This window comes from Salvelinus fontinalis, chromosome 6, assembly GCF_029448725.1.
Source record: "Salvelinus fontinalis isolate EN_2023a chromosome 6, ASM2944872v1, whole genome shotgun sequence".
Classification (NCBI taxonomy): domain Eukaryota; kingdom Metazoa; phylum Chordata; class Actinopteri; order Salmoniformes; family Salmonidae; genus Salvelinus; species Salvelinus fontinalis.
In genome coordinates, this window is record NC_074670.1 from 25,908,129 (window position 1) to 25,925,393 (window position 17,265).

At 41.2% G+C, this 17,265-nt stretch overlaps 1 protein-coding gene across 1 annotated transcript in view; it reads right to left on the minus strand.

The window, feature by feature from the left end:
• Positions 1–17,052, minus strand: part of LOC129857474 (ubiquitin-conjugating enzyme E2 E2) — a 28,242-nt gene extending 11,190 nt beyond the window's left edge. Inside the window, exons 1-3 of the mRNA XM_055925753.1 lie at positions 16,893–17,052; positions 14,789–14,973; positions 12,543–12,593 (exon numbers count right to left, since the gene is read on the minus strand). Of these exons, the coding sequence (XP_055781728.1) occupies positions 12,543–12,593; positions 14,789–14,967 (230 nt within the window). The 5' untranslated portion in view covers positions 14,968–14,973; positions 16,893–17,052. The remainder of the gene's footprint in view (positions 1–12,542; positions 12,594–14,788; positions 14,974–16,892) is intronic.
• Positions 17,053–17,265: the final 213 nt, after the last annotated feature.

Below are 17,265 nucleotides of genomic sequence, written 5' to 3' on the forward strand. Positions count from 1 at the left end.
TGCCAGTGGCCATCGAAGGTGAGCATTTGCCCACTGAAGTCGGTTACGACGCCGAACTGCAGTCAGGTCAAGACCCTGTTGAGGACGACGAGCACACAGATGTGCTTCCCGAGGGAGGTTTCTGACAGTTAGTGTAGAAATTGTTTGGTTGTGCAACCCCACAGTTTCATCAATGTCCAGGTGATTCGCCTCAGACCATCCAGCAGGTAAAGAAGCTGAATGTGGAGGTCCTGGGCTAGCGTGATTACACGTGGTCTGCGGTTGTTGTGAGGCAGTTGGACAAACTGCCAAATTCTCAAAAATGACAGAGGCAACTTATGGTAGAGAAATTAACATTAAATTCTCTAGCAACAGCTCTGGTTGACATTCCTGCAGTCAGCATGCCAATTGCACGCATCTGTGGTGTTGTGTTGTGTGACAAAACTGCACATTTTAGAGTGGCCTTTTATTGTCTCCAGCACAAGGTGCACCTGTGTAATGATAATTTTGTTTAATCAACTTCTTGATATGCCACACCTGTCAGGTCAATGGATTATCTTGGCATGGAGAAATGCTCACTAACAGGGATATTAACACATTTTGTGCACAAAATTTGGGATAAACATGTTTTTACTGCGCATGAAACATTCCTTGGATCTTTTATTTCAGCTCATGAAACATGTAACCAACATTTTACATGTTGCGTTTATATTTTTTTGAAGTATATTTTTTAACTACTCAAAATAAGTTACCAAAATACATTTCTACTTCTGGAAAATGCATTGGGCTAGGCTACTGGTTCAAGAGTTATAAGAGACATACAGATAGGATGGAAGAGAGAGGCCAGTGGAGATGCCAACAGAGATGCATGCATTGCGTAAAAATTGAACAGTGAAGACAGAGAAGTTAGAAGTTAGAAGTTAATTCACAGGCTGGGGCATTAACAGTGGTGGAAAAAAAGTACCCAATTGTCATACTTGAGTAAAAGTAAAGATACCTTAATAGAAAATTACTCAAGTAAAAGTCACCAAGTAAAACACTACTTGAGTACAAATCTAAAAGTATTTGGTTTCAAATATACTTAAGTATCAAAAATAAAAGTATTCATAATTTTTTATTCCTTATGGGGGGGGGGGGGCGACGACACACTACAACACTCAGACATAATTTACAAACAAAGCACGTGTGTGCAGTGAGTCCGTCAGATCAGAGGCAGTAGTGATGACTAGGGATGTTCTCTTGAGTGTTCGAATTTGACAAACTTTCCTGTCCTGCCAAGCATTCAAAAATGTAACGAGTACTTTTGGGTGCCAGGGAAAATATATGGAGTAAAAATACATTATTTTCTTGAAATAAAAGTAAAAGCTGTCAGAAATGTAAATAGTAAACTAAAGTACAGATACTTAAGTAGTACTTCAAAGTATTTTTTACTTAATTACTTTACACCACTGGGCATTAATCCACCATTTGTATGCTAGTCTACACATTAGGCCTTGCCTATTATAGTGAATTTAGGTGATGTGATGAAACGTTGTTGCCCTTTGCTTAAACATGAATAGAATGGGCTGGTAAATTCATGGGTACACTCGCAATGGCTGTCTGTTGTTGTGATGCAATTTCCATAGTAATGTAGAATGTTCATTCAAATGATTAACTGATGATGCTCATGCAATGGATTGTATTTTTGGTTCTCTCAGTTAAATCAATAAATCACAGCACATATTGATGGGTACTAGGGATTCAAATGTCAGTCAATTTTGCTGCCGACTAACTGACCCTCATTAAACGGTAAAATTTTTTCACAAACAATAGAATGAGGTGACCAACAGAAAATATTATCAGAGATCTGTATACAATGACGAGATGCTTATGTTTCCGCCCTAACAATGGTAGTCGACCCAAGGCGGGAAGGCAGGCGACTAGCTTAGGCCCAAAATAAGCCCGTAGCAACGCATTAGGCTTATTTTGGACAGATCTTGGCGAGAGTAAAACCTCTCACTTCGCCTCTTCCTCTCTGATACTATGTAAACATACAAGGACCTGACATTTTTCATTAAGCGCATGGAAACATGCAGCAATAGCAAGCCTAAGGCTATATATAGCCTATTATTGAACATGCAACTCATGTAATGAAGCAGCTAACAAAACATAATTTTCAAACATTTGCCCAACTGCAATTTGCAGAAACAGTTCTAAACTGCGCACTTAATGCGAGCAGTTCCATATGTGACAGAGATGAAAATATCAGTTAGAAACTTAGAAAGAGGGGGAATCTAATAGCAACTACTATGATGGGTTGCTAAAATGACTAGGATTGTGCCTTTGGCTTCTGGACAACGATAGAAAGTTGATATGAAAACCAATAGAACAAGAGATAAATGCTGGTTAATGGCATGAGGAAGTCTATAAAATAAAATAATTGCCCCCACGTTTCTATGGCTTGATTTTCGCATGGCTACTTTGAAGCAAGGTAAGACATGCCTCATTTGAAGTAAAGTAAAACGTTCAGGTTTCAAACAATTATACCACCTCAAGCTCACATGCCAAAGTAGTGGGCGACGCTTTGATAGTCAATGGTATGCAGGCTACAGCCTATGCATCCGAATAGCGAATGGGAGGGCTCGCTTTACATGTTGAGACAGACAAATAAAAACAGCTACTTTATTTAAAAAAATAAAAAATAAAATTTTACCCCCTTTTCTCCCCAATTTCGTGGTATCAAATTGTTAGTAATTACTATCTTGTCTCATTGCTACAATTCCCGTACGGGCTCGGGAGAGACGAAGGTCGAAAGCCATGCGTCCTCCGAAACACAACCCAACCAAGCTACCTTGGTTAGCGCGCACTGCGCCCGGCCCGCCACAAGAGTTGCTGGTGCGCGATGAGACAAGGATATCCCTACCGGCCAAACCCTCCTTGGTTTGCGCTGTCTGATAGGTGGTTGGCTATTCCGCTGTTCAAACTAGGCTCTGTATGCTGTGCGCGTGTGATAAACTGCATGACGACTAACGAAAATACACACGCGCCAATTTAAATTCCACAAAATTATGCAAATTCACCTATAGACCAATAAGCATGACGGGTCAAATGTATTTTCCGGCAGCTAACCGACTAACAGTTAACATCCCTAAAGTGTACGATTCCTGCTTTTATTCTATGGGTACACTTGCAATGGCCGCCAGTCCACCCATGCGATCATTGATTTGAATGGGGACGCCTGTTCTATTCATTCTATTTCCATGGCAGCACATGCAGTTCGGAGCTGAGGAAAAAATAAAATGTGCCCCCTCCCAAAACAAATATATACATTTATTTTGTTTTATTACGAAGACCGCGGTCATTTGGCTGGCCAATTACCGGCATCCAAAAATTCCATGCCTGTCACAGCCCTTTCGGTATCCTGTATTGCCTCATTAAGAAGTTTGTCCAGCTGATTAAATATTTTAGGCCTAGGCCACATTTCTCTGCCGACATGGCAGAAAAAAAGGTATTTATATAAGCTCTCAGCTTATTACTCATCTAACAATGGAACTTAATTTACAAGTTGTCACCACCAGCAATCTCAGTTGATTATGATGAACACATTGTACATTTTTGTCTGTAAATAGAAATAACTGAGATGGTAAGATGGAGCCTAATTCCTCTTGAACGGTCTATTGTTTGTAATTCGTTGAAACCCATTAAGCTTTGAGATGGCATCCCTGCCAAAATGGTAATGTATCGAAGAGCAACTGTTTACTTTGGAGTTATTTGTTCCTTTGTCAAGATTTTACTGTTTGCTTACTGTGGATTACCATCCTGTCAGTCTCAATGTCCTAAATGGCTTCGGTGAACCAATTGTGTAATGGCTAGACTTCACTATAGAGTGATGTGTCACAGTTGGTTTCCCCTAGAACACATTAATAACATTTGGGATAAATGTTTGTGGGAAGTGCTGCACAAATGAGGACATTGAGAATACAAATGATACGCATGAATCAAAACAGGCTGTGTTAGCTTTCAAACAAGTGCCTTGGTGGAGGGCAATAAGGATACATTAACGTGAGATGATGTCTGAGGTCTGGAACAGAGCATGTTACCTTCAGTCACAAAACAAAACGACCCCACTTCATTAGAACATGCCTAGTTCAACAGATGCTACACTATTGTCAATAGCAGATGAGGTGAAAATTTGAAATCATGTACAGGTGTAGGATCTCAGCTTGACCTATATTGTCACAGCAAAATAATCCTGCCGCAAAAGGATTTTAACGTTTAGTCCATAATGTTGCTTGATGAGTGGTTAGGCTATTAGCTGGCCAAAAGTAGCTACATGAAAAGTGCAATACTGTTAATATAACCATGTGTTTGTTTATGTAAATCAATTCTCAGCAACAATTGTCCCTCTGACAGAGCTCCAGAATTCCTCTGTGGAGATAGAACCTTCCAGAAGGACAACAATCTCTGCAGCACTCCACCAATCAAGCCCATATGGTAGAGTGGCTAGACGGATGCCACTTCTCAGTAAAAGGCAGATAACAGCCCGATTTGGAGTTTGCCAAAATGCACCTAAAATACCCTCTCAGACCATGAGAAACAAGATTCTCTGGTTTGAAGAAACCAAGATTGAACTCTTGGCCTGAATGCCAAGCGTCACGTCTGGAGGAAACCTGGCACCATCCCTACAGTGAAGCTTGCTGGTGGCAGCAGCATCATCATGCCGTGGGGATGTTTTTCAGCGGCAGGGACTGGGAGACTAGTCAAGCGAGGGAAAGATGAACGGAGCTAAGTACAGAGCGATCCTTGATGAAAACCTGCACATTTACTCAGTATGTTGTTGAAGCACCTTTGGCAGCGATTATTTATATTATACACACATACATTTGCAAAACAAAAAAAACTTTTGCTTTGTCATTATAGGATATTGTGTGTAAATTGATGAGGGAAAAATGGTTTAGTCAATAGCCCACAGATAGCGATGTTGGCTAGAGCGCACCTCTAGAGAAAACCATCAAAGTTAAATGCAATTATCATTATTTTTTGGTACATGGGAATTTCCCTGTAAAATGTTATTTTTTTATGTGCACTACGTCATTATGCACAGACTTTTATCTGCAACAAGTCAATTTGATGGAAACTAATCTCTAGTGGGAAAATGAACATATTGCTTTTATGATTTTCTTTTGAATATTTGCATGAAAACCCAGCGATTGTCCCAATACTTTTGGAGCTCACTGTAGATATCAATCTAGAACAGGATTATTTATGTTGGATGCAATTTGAATGGAATTGGTAGAGAGAGATACTGCTAACATGCACACTGATTTAAAGCAACGATAGGCTGTTTATCTTTACAATAAAAAAAATAAGGTGACCCCCAAAAGCCAGATGGAGATGTGTAAATTAGACAATCAGATATTAGTTCTAATATTCACTGTAGAACAGGCTATGCTGCAGCAAAAAAAAAAAGTTTCAAGTGCCAAAGAACTGCACTCTGTATGAGACGCATGGTCTGTCCCTACCCTGAGCATTGACGATTGATCATGCAGATAGCAGAACAGAGAAAGCTGTAGAGAATACAGATTTAGACATTGCATATCATTTAAAGGAGCTGCATATGATGTCTGCATTGGCCGTGCAGCATTTAGGGTGATAAGTCCTATGCAGAAGTCAGGGCATTCATACTTTTTGCGCTTCGCGGAGCTGCGCAGAGTTGTTGTGAAGGAAGTTGTCAAGGAAGTGAATTTGTGTTATTACAGGACCTCCCGCCAACCAACCATGTCAATGCAGAGCTATACGGAGCCCTCCGCATTGTTACAACATTTGGCTGGCGCACAGCGATGCAGTAAGGAGCTCAATGGCCTCTGGCATGCCTCCGGAGGCTCCGCAATTGCGTCACACCATCCATATGGCGTCTCCGACGACATTTTAGAATCAAGCATAAATTTGCTTTTAGGCCGTGGCTACGGATACTGAGTTTTCCCCCATGCCCCGCTCCAGCAAACCCTCTTTCTCAAAGCTAAGGAGCCTGATCATGTTTTGCGCATGTGTTATTTTACACAAACATTTGTTTTTCTAACATAGCTGCTCACACTACCTCTCCCTTCATGTTTTGCTCTTTACTCACCCTCTTCTTAGCCATGATGATGTAGCCCATCTCTACCTCATATTTCTGAACAGTTGAAATAAAAACCCTTGAACAAACATTCGAAAACATATATGATGAAGGCTATAAACTTCTCTGTCTGTCGGAACGGATATTGCAGTTGCACAAGCAGGAAGCAGTCCCTACACTTTGGGAAAAAACAATCAACGTTGTGTGTGATGATGGCTAATCTTTAACTGCTGCCATATTGTAGTTTCTGTCTGCCTCCTGGTGAGCCTAGCATTGTTTCCACTGCAGTCATTAAGCTGTGGCGCTGAGCCCACGGCAAAAACATATGGAACATGAAAAAAGGTGCACTTTGAAGATGATAGAACAGTCCTCTGCAAACAAAAAAAGTAATGAATAAAAAAATTCAGACAACCCCATAGTAGAATGGTTTCTATTCACCTAGTCGGCTTGTTGTGTGTTCTATGCAAGATAAATATTCCTCTCGAGGCACATTCAAATTATGGGGAAACATGCATTTTGACAAGCAGTCAATGCATAACAATTCTTGCAATAGCTGGGAAAACAGCAGCTTTAATGGCATTTGTTAAAAAGAGGGGGATCCCAGCTTTCCATTCCTACTTTTATTTATTTATTTCCTACTTTTATTCTAAATATGCGCGAACTGCACCATTTAAAAAGTTCAGCACATGAACGCTAAATGTAACTCGGGTCAATTGTAGGGTAACTTGGGGTAAAACAACACCCTACCTAAAAATAATGTTTGGGGAGTGACTTAGTGTGATAATGGTGATAATGCTTTTTGCTAATAGGATACCTGATAATATGGACATCCCCTCGCAACATTTCCCCCCCACTTCACATTTTTGAAGAGGAAACACTGCAGCTTAGCCAATATTCACAACGATGGTGAAAAAAATAACATGAAATTGCTAACTAGACTGCGTGTCGTTGTCTTGCTGCGTTCCACCTCTGGGCAGCCGAGCATGTATCCGGACCGGTGAAAATAGTCTGACAGTGGGCGAGTTTGTTTATGCCGATATCGTGGCGAGACTAACTAGCTACATGCAACTAAGTAGATAACAACTGGCTAGCCTGCCTGTTGGTGTCGCGCTTATGTTTGCAATACTGACAAAGTTTTTACAAACATGTCAATAATGTATTTTGTGTAAAACACGTAAATAGCTGCATGTAGACTACTCTACTCCTGAAAGAATAACATGAAATCGGGCTTTTGCTTACTGAGGCATGGAAGGCAATAGTTCAAACAGTTGTGTACAACGTGAAGTGTGTAGGCTACACCAGTGACCAGACAATGGCATCAAGAAGGTGGAGCGGCAGCGGAGCACCCAGCACAGCAACTACGTAGGAAGCGGAGTGGCTATGTAAAAAAAGAAAATCTTGCACATGGGCAGAAATATCTGTATTTTTAGCCTGAGCAAAATGGGATACAGAAACTCTGTATCCATAGCCCCTCTGTATAATTTACCAGTTTCATTTCACGTCATGCTGTTCATTCATTATAATTTACCAGTTTCTCGCAGTTATTTATCCCGGAAATTGGGAGTGGGTTTGGACGGGAAATCCTGATATCCTGGTTCCCGTTATTAAACCCTAATCTGTAAACATACAGTATTTTGCGCCACTCGGAAACAACCATTATCAGAAGGTCATGGACAGGTTGATATATTATTTAGACAATAGAAGATTTATTAGGTTCATTATCTCTGTGATTGTGCAACTTGGAATGCATGAGAACAAATGTCATAAACCATCAACAATCTACACAAATTAGTTTTCAAATAAATGTTCTGTTCCAGAGTCTCTCATACGAATCTTGGATATATGCGCTGAAATTTTTGAACGTTCAGCCGCAAATGACAATGATCAAGTATATTTCACAGAGGCGACTGTGGCGCACATCCCCTCCACCTCATGAATATTGATAACTTCCCCGCTGTGGCCTAGTCGACGTTAAGTCCCCCGGTAAAGCCTGTGAAAAATGGCTCTGAGTTTGTCACTCCCACAGAACCCCAGAGGGCCACAACGCAACACTAATAAGCAGCAGTCACTCAGTCACAGTAGTGGAGATGATCCCATTGTTTAAAGGGGGATGGAGATCAGTGTGGGTATTATTGTTTATTTGCCTCATGGCTCAGAGAATGCATGTCGACAACAAGTATAGCAACAAGCAACAACACACAATGTCATGTTATAAATCCTGCTGATTGCGGACACTTCCTATTGGGCCTGTCTGCCTGACATCATCAAAAAGTGACACGGTTTGGTTTAGGCATCTTTAAGGGCATTACATCATGCCATTTGGATTCAGATGCCAGCAGAAGCTATGTGTGCTGAAGACTGACAGTGTAAATCAACCAAATTAGAGTGCATCTGGCCTCAAGAGAGACGTGTCCAGTGCTACAGTAGGCTATACGTCAATGGCAACATTCAGTCAGAATAAATGCTATTCTGTTCCAGACCCTTTTCATTGTTTCATGACATTGCTTGTACAGCAATACTTGAAATATCTGATAGTTAGCAAAATCACAATGCCCAAAGCCTATTTGGTTTCAACTGGTTTCACATCACCACCCTGGACGGTTCTGACCTAGAACATGTGGACAACTATAAATACCTAGGTGCCTGGCTAGACTGTAAACCCTCCTTCCAGACTCATATTCAACATCTCCAATCCAAAATCAAATCTATAATCGGCTTTCTATTCCCCAACAAAGCCTCCTTCACTCACGCCGCCAAACTTACCCTAGTAAAACTGACTATCCTACCGATCCTCGACTTCGGTGATGTCATCTACAAAATAGCTTCCAATACTCTACTCAGCAAACCGGATGCAGTCTATCACAGTGCCATCCGTTTTGTTACCAAATCACCTTATACCACCCACCACTGCGACCTGTATGCTCTAGTCGGCTGGCCCTCGCTACATATTCGTCGCCAGACCCACTGGCTCCAGGTCATCTATAAGTCTATGCTAGGTAAAGCTCCGCCTTATCTCAGCTCACTGGTCACGATGACAACACCCACCCGTAGCACACGTTCCAGCAGGTATATCTCACTGATCATCCCCAAAGCCAACACCTCATTTGGCCGTCTTTCCTTCCAGTTCTCTGTTGCCAGTGACTGGAACGAATTGCAGCTGAAGCTGGAGACTTAAATTTCCCTCACCAACTTTAAACATCAGCTATCTGAGCAGCTAAGCGATCGCTGCAGCTGTACATAGTCCATCTGTAAATAGCCCACCCCAATCTACCCATCTCATCCCCATACTGTTTTTATTTACTTTTCTGCTCTTTTGCACACCAGTATCTCTACTTGCACATCATTATCTGTTCATTTATCAATCCAGTGTTAATCTGCTAAATTGTAATTATTCGCTACTATGGCCTATTTATTGCCTACCTCCTCATGCCTTTTGCACACACTGTATATAGACTTTCTTTTTTTCTACTGTGTCATTGACTTGATTATTGTGTTATTGGTTTGTTTATTGTTTATTCAATGTGTAACTCTGTGTTGTTGTCTGTGTCACACTGCTTTGCTTTATCTTGGCCAGGTCGCAGTTGTAAATGAGAACTTGTTCTCAACTAGCCTACCTGGTTAAATAAAACACATAAAAAAATGTTTTTAACTTGTTTGATGAGTGACAATGACAAGGTGAGAGAGCTGTCACAATAATGATAGTCAACTGGAGCTGGGAATGTCATCTTACTGTCCTTGTGTTCACATGGTGTAAAAACACCAAAAACAGGCTCCAAACCGCTTGTAACAAATGCAATTTCGAACAAATATTTTGTTACAGTGCTGATGAAAGACAATGTCATATCATGGATGCTTATGACTGTTATAAAGCAGAGTACTAGAAAGTGATTAGACAGTAGCCAACGACACATCAACCATTACTTTCAACCTTCCACGATCACCTCATGATGCAATTTGCAGGCCATCTCCAGAGATGTTTTATTACAGGATGATAAGGCTGGGAGACTCTCCCCATCTTAAACAAAAGGGATGTCTGACTACAGGCCTCTCAGTGGGGTGAGCGACGAGAGGAAATAAATCTGCCGGCCCCGGCTCTGTGTGTAATGTGCCGAGCGAGGTGATCTTTTCAACACAACACACACTGTCTTCTGAAGGGGCCAATAGACAGTGACACCACTTGCAGTGTGAAATAAAATGAATAACCTTTGAGACTAACTTGGTCGGTAGTGAGCGATGCGCAAGGCATAAATGATGACATTTACTTTGTCAAGCCTCTTTTTCATGCAAAGCAAATTGTTCTTTTTAGCCCTTATCGACGTTCACTTAAAAAAAGGGTGTGTGGGAGTGATCTACTAAGCTTAAATATGGAATCATTTTAAGATGGTCATACCATGGATCATTTAGCTATTTGATTTAGAATTTTAGGAACCCTTTAGGCACCAAAAATAACTCTAAATTATTTGATAATATATTGAATTTGGCCTTAACTACCATAAACCATAAATGCACTGTATAACACATTCATAAATGGCAAAAAAAATACAGTAAATAAAAAATCATACGGAATAAGGTTCAAGTGTCTGTCCTATATCTAGGAGATAAGAAAGCTCAGGAAATATTTTAGTTTTGGACACATATTTAAACCCTTATTTTTGTTGGCACAAAACTACCTCCATTCATTTGTATGGGTTACCTTCAGACAAGTCTCATGATAGAACCAAACCTTCGTAGAACAAAACCGCTTCCATGAGAAGACTGATTTTCGGGATGCCTCATGGTCTGACAAAACGCTATAGCTCGGCCACCTTCTACCGCAGATGCGGAAGACCGATATAGGCAGATGCGGATTGAGACGCAGCCCATGTAAAAAAAAAAACATATCTACCTTAAAGTGACCGATTTTTGTATTTTGTTACTTATATTGACGCACGGGTGCATCAATAGACTCTTAAGGATTATTGAAATGGTCTGTTATACATATTCTATAACCCTAATCAGACCATTATAACAGTGGAAGAACATTTTAATTGGGATGTGTTATAAAAGCCATTTTATCTTAGTTGTTATTGGGGCCGGGACGATACCAGTATCGCGATACTCATTAGTATCGAGGCAAGGAAACAAAACACAACTGGGATTTAACTTCTTTAGGAAAACAGCCCTGATGTTGAAAACAAACATGATGTTGTCATTTAGTCACATGTATTTACTTTCAAGCTATAGCACATAATATTTTACATACAGCAGGTTTTTAAAAAAGGACAAAAGAGTCTGTCTGGTCTGCTTAGTTTTTTCATTTTTGTGAACAGAAAAACATATTGCTATACTGGTATCGTCCCGGCCATAGTTGTTATGGGATTAGCATGAATATGCAGCCCCGGGATACACAGAGAGGATGATCTTTAAAACGCCTAATTGTTTTGTGATCGTGATTATTTTACTTTAAAATTATGCCGCCTTTAATCACTCTGCCTGTGTAGCCTCAAGCAAAATAATTTCCAACGTGAAAACCTCATTTTTCAGAGTCCATTTTAACAGATTATTTGAAGTCCTTGTGTAAAGAGCCAATACTCAATATCGCATTTACCCTTCAGTAACTACATTTTGAATTAGAATGAAAAGGTTACCTATATATATATTCACCATTTCAGCAAGGGTGTTACATGAAACTCAGTTAAAGTGATTAGTTCACAGCACCACACACACACACACAACTGTCTGTTTAGCGCTGGATGAGTCAGTCAGGGCCATCTCTCTTTGTTGCTTTATCAGGTGCATATAAAATGAACACAACCAATCTAAAATGGCCAAAAAGCAGCAGTTGCCTTGTGCCTGGCCACCATTTTCTCCGGTAATTTGCATTTGAATGCTGAGACTGAGGTAATTACCGTGCTGTTATAAACAGGGGAGGATAATCAATGACAACGTCACTTTGTGTTCTTTAAGTTAATAAGGCCTCTGCACAACATCCCCCAGGGATGCCTTTTGTCATTCAGCGGCTGATGCACGTGGTCGATCTGCCACTCGCTAGCTGGCCACCATATCTCTCCCTTTAAGGACAGGCAGCAGAACACAATAACCATTGTCTGTTTGTGACAATCAAAACGTTTTAAAATCACATGTTCTCTTTTCCCTTTTTAGATGGGCTTTAAACTGAAATCATATGATCTAAAATGGTACGTTTCCTATACGGTTAGATAAGTAGGCCTACATCTTGTGTTAGGTAAAATAGAACAAACTATAAAAATGTTTTGAAAAGTGCTAGCATAAATCACTCTTACGTGTATGATAAACATCTTTAACACTGTAATACCTGACCGCCTATGTAAAACCAGAAAGACTGAAGTCCATCCTTCATTCTTAGAACCAAGAATCCTTAACAGAAATACAGTATATCCTGAAATCCCAAGGCCATAACATTAGCAAGGTGTATAAACATAAATGCTGGTAGAGAGCAATCTTTCCTTACCTGCAGTTTGGAGGTGGGTCGAGTGTAATTTCTGCAAGTTCTTTCTGAATCCTGAAAAACAATAATACTCTGTTTTAATCTTTGTGGCAATGAATCTCTCTAATCACATAACTGAAAAAGCTCCCAGAATGCATTTGACCCCAATGTGATAATGAAATGCACAAATATCATGTTGTTAATAAATCCATAGAACATGATGATACAGGTAGACCAGACCACAAATTGCAGTCATATGAGTTAACATATAAAAATCTCAATTTACCAAATGCCAAGGCAATCCAATGTAGGCTTATTATGTCTAGGGTTGGGCCGATATATGATTAAATCGAATATCGTGATATTTGACATTGGCGATATATTGTGACGTGCAAGACTAGAAAACTGTGCAGTTGTATCAGTTTGGCTGTATCAATGTGTTTAAAATGTCTAAATAAATTAAGCCCCCAACCCCCCAGAAATGCTAAGATTATTTAATGAGAATGCCACTATATTGTAAATAAGCACAAACATTATACAGTCTGGAATGATTTAGTAATTAACAGCGCAAAAGTATTTTATCAGATATCACAATATTTAGATTAGAATATCATAGAAGAGGGCTCCCCAAACATCACCCAACTCTAATGGTGTCACAGTGCCATACTGTTGTTAAACTGACTCTTCCACGAGGAAGCAGCATAAGGCACATTACAAACGTGATGAGGCAACCTCTGTTTAAAAGAATTGCAGAGCCTGAAAGGTTCAAACCTGAAATGATTTATCAGCACGTGTGTGTGTTATTACAATAGGCCTGTACAAATGTCAACATCTTTCAATTACTCTTTCAAATTCAACCCTGCAGCAGTCACCTGAGGGGGGAAGGGTTAATAACATCATATAAACATCTTCGTATAAAAAGGATGACAAGTCACGATGACATGTAATGATTCACACACACACAACAGTGCAATTTAACCCATCAGTCATAACGTTGTGTCACATCCATCTGTGTTGAACCAGGCACGGGGGAAAAACGCCATGGAAACACATTATACCATCACTGACATAACTGCACCCCCTTTAATCAACAGAGACCTGTGGTGTCCAGTGTTAAGGTCGTAATACTAAAACCCTGGGTTTGAGCACAGTGGATGTTCCAAATATCAGGGGTAGTTATAAAAAGCGCTGTAGTCTCAGCCAATCCCTGGTTTGACTGGTTGCATAATTCAATCATCACCTCGCATCAATCTGTGTTTCCACTGGCAAGGCTAGGTGGGCGGCAGCGGGAATGCTGTTTGTGACAACACTAACCACACAGATATGTGTGATGAATGAAAGTATGGTCATCATCGTTACGACTCATGCCACCTGACCCTGCTAAGGAAAGCGCTATGAAAATGCTATAACCAAGGATAACCAGGCCAAGTCCAGTGTTTCCTGGTCAACTCTTATCACATGGCCAGGAAAGACTCAGGGGCATAGTCATCATAGTAATCTGCCTGTCAGATAAATGACGGGCATTACAGTGTCATGATGCGATAGATGCAACAAGGTGACCTTTCATTACATATGTTGTATGAATTAAATCTAATGGATATATTAATAGCATGAGTGTGACTAGAATACTAATGTCCATTGGACCGGTTAGCGTTATATACAATGAGCCTAAAAAACATTAGGAACACCTGCTCTGTCCATGACAGACTGACCAGGTAAATCCTGGTGAAAGCTATGATCCCTTATTTATGTCACTTGTTAAATCCACTTCAATCAGCATAGATGAAGGGGAGGAGACCAGTTAAAGAAAGATTTTTAAGCCTTGAGACAATTGAGACATGGATTGTGTACATGTACCACTCAGACAGTGAATGGGCAAGACAAAAGATTTTAAGTGCCTCCGAACGGGGTATGGTAGTAGGTGCCAGGCACACCGGTTTGAGTGTATCAAGAAATGCAATGCTTCTGGGTTTCACACTCAACAGTTTCCTAGGTGTATCAAGAATGGTCCACCACCCAACTTGACACAACTGTGGGAAGCACTGGTGTCAACATGGGCCAGCATCCCTGTGGAATGCTTTTGACACCTTGTACAGTCCATGCCCTGCCGAATTGAGGCTGTTCTGGGGGCAAAAGGGTGTGCAACTCAATATTAGGAAGGTGTTCCTAATGTTTTGTACACTCAGTGTAACTCACCACCCTGAGGATAGAAAGGTGCTCAAACCTGCTCCACTTAAATACATCTAAACTGAGCCAGATTTAAGGTTTACCTCTTGGCACTGGTTGAGAGTTTGGCAGCTGTTTTACTGGAGATCTTGGTCTCCTTCTTTTTGGGCTGTGCTTGTTCCCGCTCCTGTTCTGGGGGTACTGATGATTCTCTTTGTTCGATATCCGAGCTCCCCCCACTGGTGCTGGGGCTGTCGTCCGGTCTCTGCACCTCACTGGACATCCTGGCCTTGGGAAACAGACACCAAACAGCACAGCTTTATCTTTCATTATGTTTTCTATACAAAATAAATGAGTGGTGTAATGGTATGTTAGCCTTCCCAGGCCTTTTCAAAAAAAATACTTTGGGGGGGGGGGGGGGGGGTGCCGGGGTTCCAAGGTTGCACAGTCTATCATGTTACTAGTCATTGTGCTGTTTGCAGGTTAAGATTAAGATGCCATTGCCTGCCATTGTGCCCTTGAGCAAGGCACTTTGGTCAATTGACTGTATTGGTCAATTGCATACAAGGTCCAACCAAAATTTGATTTCCGCTTTTAACCCCTCCGAAAGACACACATACAGGTTTTTGCGGGGAGAGGTGCGGGGGGCTGCCACACTGGGAACTGTTGTTGTGGGGGGGGGGGGGGGGGGGGGGGGTTAAGTGCCTTGCTCAAGGATACAACAGCAGGCACTGGCATCTAGGATTTGATTTGATACCAGCAACACTCCGGTTGCCAGCTCACTTCCCGCCGGACCCCAGATACAAACTGGCAACCCTCCAGTTGCTGGCTCATCTCTCTAACCACACAACAGCAGCTACTTGCCTCCATTGTGTGGTTGAGTAGAACAGAATACTTGATTGTCCTAGCAGGCAGACGTTATTTTCACAACAGGGTAATTATGTAAGTCTGTTTCACTTTGCTGATTAAAGAGGGCAAGGTGGTGAGGCTATTTGCGGTTCGTCAATATTTTGACAAACTCCTAAGATCTCAAACTCATTCATGAAGATCCAATATTACTGTGTTAACAAACCACCTACACATTTTTGGAGTATGAAAGAACAATGCTTTCAAGATGTCTTGACTTGAAAAGTCATGTGTCACCGGCCTACTGACAATATAGTCTGATGTAAAACAATTAATTCAATATCACCACATGAATCTTTTCAGTAGTTGACCACATCGATTGATGGAACATAGATCGAAAGAGACACTAGCCGATAAAAATCAACTAATCAGGGAGTTGAGTTCAGTAGGCTAAAGAGACAGTAGAACAGTAGGCCTGTGCCTCTACAAAGGGCATCAGATGACTGAGATATCGCCTTAGGCTTTGATGACAATAATGTGAGGTAATTTTTTATCTATCACGGTCAGTGATATCAGTTTATATTGTTTCGAATAAAAGCCTGGGGAATAGGATTTACCGTTACGGTGAAAGATGCAAACGGTTAGTAGTGCTTAACCACTATCTTTCCCGGGGGTGTTATGATAAGGACATCAACGCTATGTGTATCCACTCGCCAGACATGTATCAACTTGCAAAACAGGTGTGAGCTGGCAACGTTGGGGAAATTATACCAATTCTGAAAAATGATAGTTACATTTATCAAAGATGACGCGCATGTTGACTCTATGGGCCTCAATAAATAGGACACAACAATGTATCACTTTCTTCTTTCGTTGTTTCGGACCCAGCTGAGCAATTGGTCAACACAATTTGAAAGCCTCCCCCAGTCCACTGAAAAAAAATAAACAAATAGCATGTGCCCGCGACACAAATAGGGCTGTCAAAAAAACAATGCATAACAAACATCAATAACACTGCAGGGAAAAAGTAGCACCCGCTGTGCCATGTCCTGCCATGGGGAATTTAAATGAAGAGGCCTGAGCGTTTAAAACTCGGCAAAATATGCAGAGAACATCACGTTTTAGAGATTCTTCGAAAAGGCATCAAGGGCTCGTCAAGGCCAGTCGACGCGAGGGCCAAATGAACGGCTTGGAAATGTGTGAATCCAACGTTTCTCAAGTGTCCACAATAAGCGTTGAGCTGCTCAGGCACAAAGGGAGGCACGTCCCACACACCCTCATCGAAAAATGCCACTTTCACGGGACATTTACTTAGTTTCTGTACACATACCATGGACAGTTACATGCGTGCAAAAATATTACCTGGCAGCTGACCGTCGATGCTGTATTTAGAATTCAAATCCCAGGTGAAAAGTATGTCCACACACACCGTAGTCTGCTCGCACTCGTGTCCTTGCTATTTAACTGAAGGTAGCAACTGAAAAGCGATTACAGAAAACTGAAGAAGCCGGACCGCCTCCACGCGCGCTCTCATATTGCGCGCGCGGCTCGTGCACGTATGATGGTCCCAGTCGCCCGAGATGAAACAAATCTGTATGCTTTATCACAAAACAGTTGTAATATTCAAACAGCAAAGATAGAATCGAACTAGTCAAACTACTCAATGTTGGATGTCGGATATCTGAAAATGATGGACCCTGTAGGTCGAATGAGCAAGGTAGGCTATGACAACGTG